Source organism: Hemitrygon akajei, chromosome 15 (genome assembly GCF_048418815.1).
Source record: "Hemitrygon akajei chromosome 15, sHemAka1.3, whole genome shotgun sequence".
NCBI lineage: Eukaryota > Metazoa > Chordata > Chondrichthyes > Myliobatiformes > Dasyatidae > Hemitrygon > Hemitrygon akajei.
Window position 1 is genome coordinate 49072651 of NC_133138.1, and position 9486 is coordinate 49082136.

At 38.7% G+C, this 9486-nt stretch overlaps 1 protein-coding gene across 1 annotated transcript; it reads right to left on the minus strand.

Moving 5' to 3' along the window:
• Positions 1–3641: 3641 nt before the first annotated feature.
• On the minus strand, positions 3642–8719 carry LOC140739336 (deoxycytidine kinase 2). Its single transcript, XM_073067547.1, has 8 exons — positions 8671–8719; positions 8239–8585; positions 7464–7579; positions 6868–7061; positions 6547–6694; positions 6350–6465; positions 6135–6234; positions 3642–4290 (listed from the first exon to the last, which is right to left on the minus strand). The coding sequence occupies exons 2-8, from the start codon at positions 8330–8332 to the stop codon at positions 4264–4266; spliced, it is 795 nt and encodes a 264-aa protein (XP_072923648.1). The 5' UTR covers positions 8333–8585; positions 8671–8719; the 3' UTR covers positions 3642–4263.
• Between the last annotated feature and the right edge of the window lie 767 nt (positions 8720–9486).

The following is a 9486-nucleotide window of genomic DNA, read 5'->3' on the forward strand; positions in this document are numbered from 1 at the left end:
TTCGCTTCCATTTAGCTTCTCAACACTTTTAGTTAGCCAAACCTTATGGCTCTACTGGAGGGGCGAGGGCTGTCTTTGGAAAACTCAGTCTCTTCCTGATACATTTCTCTCGCGCTCCTCCCGCCCCCTGCTTTCTCGATTCTCTATTTCCCAAGCAGAGTGGGATAACTGTTCAGCCAGGCTTTCCCTCAGTTTGATCACACTGACGGGCTACCCTCTGGTCTTCATGTCTGTAGTCACCTCTTCCACTGTCTGATACAGTTGGATCCCATCGTCATAAAACACCCGCAGTTTAGCAGGGTATGGAGTTTGAAATCTAATCTTTCCTTGCTTTACTTCAGAGTATTCTTTATGTCTCTGCAGGACCACCGGGGGGTAATCTTGATCAAAATATATTAATTTCCCATCCAAAAACACCCTCTTCTTACCCCAGGCCCTTCACAGAATCTCCGCCTTGGTATTGTATTGAAGAAATCTAATTACTATTGAGCGTGGCTCATCTTCTCTGTCTCCAGTAGGCCGTGAGGTGAGCACACGATGTGCCCTCTCAATTTCAAGCTCTATAGTCGAGGGTAGCTCCAACACATCCCGCAGCAACTTTCCTACAAATTCCATCATAGACAAACCCTCTGCTCCTTAGGGAACATTGTATATCCTAATATTTTTCTGCTGTGATCTTCCCTCCAGGTCAATCAGTTTACTTCCTTGATTTAATATTTTTATCGTCTTACTTAGTATCTGTTCCACATTTTGCATGTGATCTTCCACCTTCTCAATTCGTGTCTCTGCCACCACTATTTTTTGATTGACATTGGTGAGCTCTGACTCAATATCATTTAGTTGCTGTTTTATATCTTTTTGGAACTCCTGTATCTCTTCCAGAATTTTGATATTTGCTGCTTCGCCAGAACGAGGCCCATTGTCAGCCTTGCTACCACTCATTTGGGTAGGAAAGCCACTCTACTGTACCTGTCTAAGAGGCTCTTAAAAGACCCTATTGTATCTGCTTCTACCACCACCGCTGGCAGTGCATTCCACGCACCCACCACTCTCTCTGTGTGAAAAACTTACCCTTGACATCCCCTCAGTACCTATTTCCAAGCATCTTAAAACAATGTCCCCTTGTGTTAGCCATTTCAACCCTGGGAAAAAGCCTCTGGCTATCCACACAATCAATGCCCCTCATCTTATACACCTGACATCTGAACTGCATTTTTAGTTTCCTTGGGAACTATTTTATAATATTAGAAAAAGCAAAATAAAAATTTAAAAACATTTCAGCAAGCTTGTACTCAGTGGTAAAGTTTGAAATTAATGCACATATTCATGGAAAATCTCTCAAGTTCTCAGTATAAAATCACACTAATTTTTATGTTTTGGATCCACTTTTACATTCAAATGTACAGTATACTATTTATGTGAATAGAATAACATTCTGATGTAGACTTGCAAAATATGTTTTAGGGTAATTCGGGAATCTAGGCTGTCATGAAAGAACCAATCAAAGGCAGCAGGATCTTCCCATGAGGTTACATGTCTATTTATTCAGAGGTCAAAACATGCCTCATGGATCATCTACAAAGTTTAGTACAGGGGTGGGGGGCGGCACAAGAGCTAGTAGATGGAATCAGATGGGCAGATAGAAAAATGAACAGAAAAGCTGAACAAAGAGCAAGATGACCTGTGTAGACTGGGAAAGGAATACAGAACATATGTGCTGCCTGAAGTTGGAAAATTCAACATTCATACCATTGGGTTGTAAGGTACCCAAGACCAACATGAGCTGTTCTAGTTTGTGTTTGGCTCACCATGGCAATGGAGAAGGCAGAGCATTGGCAAGTCAGTATGGGAATGGGGACTTGAAATTACACAGACAGCTCAGGTGACTGTTTTAGGAGCTAGGAGGAGCTTTAGAAAAGAGTTGCCTAGACAATGCAGAGATCAGATTGTGATCACTGAATGCAATAGATCAAGTTGAAGGAGGTGCACATAAACCATGCTTGATTCTCCATTTCCAGCTATGTATCCTCAGCGTGTTCTATTTCAGATTTCAAACAGCTGTAGTTCATAGAACTTTTCACCTACATCAAAAATTACTTTCTCTTTAACATGCCAAAGGGTGGGAAGCCTATGTAAAACAAACATCACCATGACTAGTTTGACCAAATTGTCCAGTGCCATAAATGGATAATCCCAGAATTTCTAAAACTAAGCAAATACTTAAAGACTGAGGGATACATGATCCTGGAGGCTATTTACTGAAACAGCATTGTGGAAAGTGTTTTTGCATAAAAATACAAGACTATAAAGGAATATGTGAACTATTACTGTATATTGATTTTCTATAACTTTAATATACTGTCGATAGAGAAGATTTATCAGTGGCCCAAAGTGGACTTTTTTGAGTTAGTGGTGGAGAGGAGGTCACTAAACAAACTTATCTATCATGGACAATCAGGCACAACCTCTCCATGACCTATTGAATAGGCAGTGGAACACGCTTTCACAGAAACATAGAAAACCTACAGCACAATACAGGGCCCTTTGGCCCACAAACTTGTGTCGAACATGTCACAGGCTTTCAAACAGGCTCAATCAGCTCCACTGTCACAAAGCTCATTACAGAAAATCTTTCTTACCAAATGCAATAAGCATATTCAACAGTTCATCTCTGTGTGACAGAAGAACACACTTAGTGTGTTACAATAGTCTGTTAGATAGAGCTCTTATAGATAGCGGAGTCAAGGGATATGGGGAGAGGGCAGGAACGGGGTACTGATTGTGTATGATCAGCCATCACAGTGAATGGCGGTGCTGGCTAGAAGGGCCAAATGGCCTACTCCTGCACCTATTGTCTATTATTTCGTACATTATTACACATTGGTAAATTATTATTGTGTATATTATTATTCTGTACTTTATCAGTTATTATTATATTTATTTTTGCTTTGAGTTTTTAAATGCTGCTGTAACAAAATAATTTCCCACTTGGGATCAACACTTACTACTATTTCTCCTCCATTTCCTATCATGGACTTTTAAAATGTGTTGCTACCTATTCATTATCTTTACCTTCCATGAATCACATGATTCTTAAACAATTTATACAATTACCTTACTATTTTTAGGTTTTGGCCACAGTAAACTTCTGAATTTATTCTCATCTATAGATGGTGCATTTTTTTTTAAAAATTGCATGACAGAGGAACGATCTCAAGAGAAAAATGATTCCTCCCCAAAAAAACCCAGTTTCCCCAGCAAGTGCAGAGTAAATGATTATTGAACGTAATTAACTAGTCACCTTCAGAAGTGTGGTCACCAAACTTAATTCCCAGGAATTACCTAATCCCCTCCATTCTGGCTCATTGTAACTATCTTTAATTTACAGAAGCTCAAATGGCTGCCTACTAGAAGTGTTCTTTAAATTAACATATGCCCAACCAAGATTAAATTAAAATCCAAAGATTAACAATTAACTGTCAACATTTGGTTTAGTTTGCAATCTCAGAATATAAGAAAACCAGGTACTCACATCTATTTTTATTGAAAATGTAATACCTAAAGTGAAGAATGAAGCAAAATTCAATGGATTTATATATTGTGCTGAAAGCAGAATAAATATGTAGGAAGATGCCAGAATCTCTAATAAATGATTTATTAGGTGCACATTATATCAAGCTCAATCTGTCAGAGGTGCTTTGCTATTTAATACTTGTTCCCATAGAAATTTCCATTTTCAAAGCAGTATTGTAGAATATAGCTGTTAGAAACACATGGGCAAATGCCACCAAAACACTTTCCAAAGATACAGCAAAACCTTAATAAAACAGCAAAAATACAAAAAACAGTATTTTCTCATTGTAATGACTTTAAAATGAGTCTAATCTTCTTAAAAGGGAAGAACTGACTGGAGTCGATTGAGACGCATGGATATGGGTTAAAAAATAGAACTATAAATAAATGATGAAGTCAACAATGAAATCAAGGAACAAGTGCTGGTCATGAAACAAACAATTAACAATTTCCATAAAAGTGATTTGACAATGCAGTTTGTGTGAAAGATTTACAATCGCTTGAGTAGAGATGTTGGACTGAATACCAAACTTGATGCATACTATGTTAGGTGTGATCTGCATCCAGTCCAACAATGTAAGCATTTTTCAGATAAAATTTATTTCTCAAATCCAAGTTATTTACTTCCAAGTTCATACAACAGATAAAAATCAGTGCAAAACATTCAAGTTTGTTATCAGTTTCCTTCTGCTATAATGTCTGCAAGAATGCCTTCACCTGTTAACAAGAAAAACACATTTAGGTGTTAACAGCTATCATAGATCTTCAACTGAAGTGCTTAACATGAGAATGAATTAATATTATGTTCCATGAACGATGAAAGTTGCAAGCTGCACAAAAAATAACTGGATTCTAAAGTTTTTAGAAAATCATTTTACATGATCAGAAGACCTACTTTATCTAAATCAGCATCATCTCACTAAATTTGATTGTCAATCCAAAAGTTTAAAACATCCAAAAGTTGAATGACAGGGAACAACTTAAGTTTTGAATGAATTGGCAATTCAAACCTGAATCAAAAGTATAAGCAAGAGAAAATCTACAGACGCTAGAAATCTTGAGCAACACACACAAAACTCAGTAGGCCAGGCAGCATCTATGGAATAAAGTAGTCGACATTTCGGGCTGAAACTCTTTGGCAGGACTGGAGAAAAAAAATGTTGAAGAGTAGATTTGAAAGGTGGGCGGAGGGGAAAGAAAAGCACCAGGCAATAGATGAAACTTGAAGAGGGATAGATGAAGCAAAGATCTAGGAACTGAATTGGTGAAAGAGACAGAAGGCCATGGAAGAAAGAAGGTGGGAGGACGGGGAGAGGAGAAGCACCAGAGGGAGGCGTAAGGGGACACAAGAGAGGGACAAGGGATGAGAAATGGTGAGGGGGTGGAGGCATTACTGTTAGTTTGAGAAACCGCTGTTCATGCCATCAGGTTTGAGACTACCCAAATAGAATGCAAGCTTTTGTTCTTCCAACCTAAGTGTGGCCGTATCCCGACAGTGGAGGCATCTCTTCCATTTCATACACGTCTGCCCTTACCCCATCCTCCCACCATGCTACCAGGGATAGGGATCCTCACCTCCCATCTCACCAGCCCTTGTGTCCAGTACATAATTCTCTGAATCTTCCACCAACTCCACTGGATCCGAGAAACAAGCACCTCTTTCCCTCCCCTCCACTTTCTGCTTTCCTCAGGGATTGCTCCTTAGGTGACTCCCTTGTCCATTTGTCCCTCCCCACTGATCTCCCTCCTGGCACTTATCCTTGCAAGCAGAACAAGTGCCTCACCTGTCCCTACACCTCCTCCCTCACTACCATTCAAGGCCCTAAGCAGTCCTTCCATGTGAGGTGACACTTCACCTGTGAGTCTGTTGGGGGCATATACTGTGTTCAGTGCTCCTGGTGTGGCCTGCTGTACATTGGTGAAACCCGACGTAGATTGACAGACTGCTTCGCCGAGCATCAACGCTTCACCCGCCAGAACAAGCAGGATCTCCCAGTGGCCACCCATCTTAATTCCACTTCCCATTCCCATATGTCCATCCACAAACTTCCAGTAATGCCTCCAGCCCCCCCCCACCACCATTCCGCATGTCCCTCTCTCATGTTATCTCCTTGCCCACCCACTACCTCCCTCTGGTGCTCCTCTCCCCTTTCTTCCATGGAATTCTGTCTCGCTCACCAATCAACTTCCTAGATCTTTGCTTCATCCCTCCCTCTCCAAGTTTCACTTATCACCTGGCATTTCTCTCTCCCCTCCCCCAACCTTTCAATTCTACTCCTCAGCGTTTTTCCTCCAGTGCCACCGAAGGGTCTCGGCCCAAAACGTCACCTTTTCATTTTCCATAGATGTTGCCTGGCCTGCTGAGTTCCTCCAGCATCTTGTGTCTGAATCAAAGTATTTTGCTTTCTAAACAAAAAAAAGGTATCCCTCCATTTTTGATGCACCAGATATTGAAATTTGTTTGGCTCTGACTCTATGGGCAAGTTTTATAAACCTGCCATCTTCTAAACACAAAAATGGTTTAAAGTTGTAATTTCTAGAGAAATTACATTTAAACTTACCTTTTCTAAAATGTCCTCTTGTTTAATCTTGTCATCCTTAAAATCTTCATTAACATCTAGCACCAAAATAGGAATCTCCTTCAAGTATTCAAAGTCAACCCTGAAACACGTCAACAATAAATTTGTAACTTTTCAAAGGATTTTTGTCAAAAGAAAGTTATATAATTTACCAAAAGGAATTTTAATTTACAACAAATTAAGCACATCCTACTCACTTCATTGTTCGGTTATGAAGCCAAGATTCATGCTTATAATCTAATTTCTCTAGATACTCCAACTCAATTCCTTGTTCCTCCTCACGGCCTCTCAGATGAAGTCGCTCCATACATTTCTACGAAAGGACAAGTGAGAAATTCAGCTTACAGGAATCTTTGAAAAGTTAAAATGAGAAAAGAAAATCACTGATCCTTACTTCCGGAGTTGCTCGTAGATAGATTATGGCATCCAATTCGATTTCTGAACCAAATTGATTCAATATCCAAGCATGCCAATCTTGGTAAATGGACCATTCCGTTTCATTAAGGTTTCCAGATTCAAACAAAGATGAGGCAAATACATACCTGATTGGGGGGAGGGGGGAGGAAGTGATCACATCATAAAAACTCAGTATTCTACAATGAATGTTGCTAAATATTAAAACCAATAAACATGATCAAATAATTTTGTCTTACAGATGAAAACAAAATTAACACAATTTTAGAGGCAAAAAAGTTATATCACAATGTTGTCTCACCTATCACTGTATACAGATCTTTCAAAGAACTGTATAGGATGTTCTGCTTCATGAATTTTGGAAGACAAAGGCTTAAGCTGTGCCCGAACTCTACTCAGACAAGCGTAAGTTTGAAATGTGTATGCCCATCTACTTGGTTTGTCATAAAGCATCTGGAGGAGATTGCCACCACTCTTCTGGGATGTTGTAAGTTCCTTTTGTGTAAAAGTAAAACCAAAAGGAAGTTAGGGGCACTTTCCCTAAATCTGCATTCAAAAAGTTCAAATAATTCAGCCTTTCAGTGCAACTAGAATTTGAATATCAGTCTCACAACCAGACAATTTTCTGTCATTCATCAGACATTAGCAATAGTGAAGCAACTTCATTAATTTACTAGCAGTCTCAACAAACTTACTACATTTAATTAGAATACAGCAAATAATTTTAGTCCCAAGGTGTAGCAGGAACAATTATTTCAGAAAAGTGAATATACATTTGTTGTAACTTTCAGCCTCCTTTTCAATAAACTGTTTTCTGAATGTGGTGGGAAATAATGACGATTAATTAGGATTTTAAAGCAGAGCAAAATATAGTAAATGTTATTTTTTATTAAATACCTGGAATTCATTTTCAGTGGTTTGTACGTTACACCATTTCGCAATAGGTTCGGGAACAACTTCCCACTCATCAGTGCTTCGTTCCAAAATTCGAACAAAAGTAGATTTTCCTGCAGCTATTTGAACAGAGTAAATGCAGCATTATTCATATAATCTAAACAAAAGCATCATAAAGTGCATCTGCAAATATATTTAACTAAAACAATTTAGAATCACTGTTTTAAACAATACTTAATCGTTAATAAAATCAATACTGATTACGATAGTGAGGCAGAATAAAGAATTGCCAAAGAAATGTATTTAAAGACAACAAAAAACATTAAGAGTTAAGATTTGGCAATTCTATCTGGCTCAAAAATGCAAGGGAAATGCTACTGAACTTTAAACTCTCAAAACTGACCGAAGGTTTCCCGCGCAATTGGCTTTAGGCTCAGTCAGAAAGTTGTTTCTTAGTAAAGATTTTTATACCACAATGAAAATATTTCAGTTACTATGATTCAACATATTTTTGAGATAAATAAAACTTCTCTGAAAAGGAAAATATAGCTTGTAGCTCACAGTACAGCGGAAACTTCTAGCCCGCCAAAACACATGGCGCCAAATTTTGGTCTTCATTCTATTCGATTTAAAAAATTCTAAGTCTATAAAGTAAAACCCTTAAAGATGAGGTTATCACAATCATATATCCATTCTAACCAAAGCATTAACTTTAATTTGGAGCCCAATCCAAATGCATTTATTTTCATTCTAAAGGTGTCTAATCTATTTCACTCACCAATATTCCCTTCGATTGAAATCTTTTTTGCTCTCTTTTCAAAGCTATCATTGAAAAGAGGACTGATGCACATTCTTTTCGGTGGCGTAGCCATCCTCTTTATAGACGATTCCGCAACTTCTCTCTGCCGGCACTGGAGACGTTTGAAAGTGGCGCGATCTGATCTGATCAGAGTAGCATAATTTGTAACGCCTTTTCCTGCCGAGTCTCTCGAATCGAGCGTCTTCCGCCAAAAAAACTCAACTGATGTAACCGCTAAACTTTTCCATCTATTGCCCCCGATTACGTTCAGCTGTCGTGACCTGATATAATAAACCTAGAAAAGTTGCGATCCCACAATAGCATTCCTTTAAAAAGAGACACGAAGATAAACTTAAAAGAAATTAAAGGAAATTTATATATCCAGAAAAGCAAGAATGTTTTCTGTGTTACCTCGCTCACCAGTTGGAGTAAACTTTTCCATCCACCGCGCCCATAGACGGTGAAACATTTGGCTCCAATGCTGGAAGAAAACGTCGTTTAAACACGAGAGATTCTGGAAATCCTGAACAGTACAAAAAAAGAGGAACTGAGCAAGTCAGTCAGCATCTCGGGAGAGGAATAAACAGTCGACTTTTCGGGCCTAGACATTTCATTAGAACTTCAGAGATGCTGCCTGACTTGCTGAGATCCTCCAGCATTTTATACGTGCTTCTTAAGAAAACTGCGAGTCGTTCTCTAATTCATGTTCTTAAAAGAGTAATTATACAATAAACCCAGTAAGAGTAAAATTTTATTTCAGAAAACCATTTTACTCAAAACTCAATATTTTTATAGTTAACCTATACTGTTTCAAAATCTTTGCAGCACAAAAACAGACCATTCTAAGCCACTAAGTCCACATTAGTGATTCTGCCAATTGCCATCATATTTTCATTTCATGTTTTCCTTGATTGCATTGATTGGTGGTCATCACATCCATGACTGGGATAGAACATCAAACAGCAGCACAGACATGGGCCTTTTGGCCACAACATTGTGCCAAACCAGCTAAAAAGTAAGTTTAAAAAACACCAAAACTAATCCCTCCTACTACATAACATCCATACCCTTCCATCTTCCTCATATTCATGTGTCTATCTAAATGTCTCTTAAAAGCCTCTGATGTATGTGCCTCTACCACACCAGGCGGTGCATTCCAGGCAACCATGACTCCCTGAGTAAAAAGCTTACCCCTCACATCCCCTTTGAAACTAACCCCTCTCACCT

Coding starts and splice junctions, on each gene's coding strand:
- LOC140739336 (XM_073067547.1), bottom strand. CDS start 8,332: ATGGCTACGCCACCGAAAAGAATGTGCATCAGTCCTCTTTTCAATGAT. Junction 6,695..6,867: donor AGATCTGTATACAGTGATAG/GTGAGACAACAT, acceptor CCCCCCAATCAG/GTATGTATTTGCCTCATCTT. Junction 6,235..6,349: donor CTTCATAACCGAACAATGAA/GTGAGTAGGATG, acceptor GACGTGTTTCAG/GGTTGACTTTGAATACTTGA.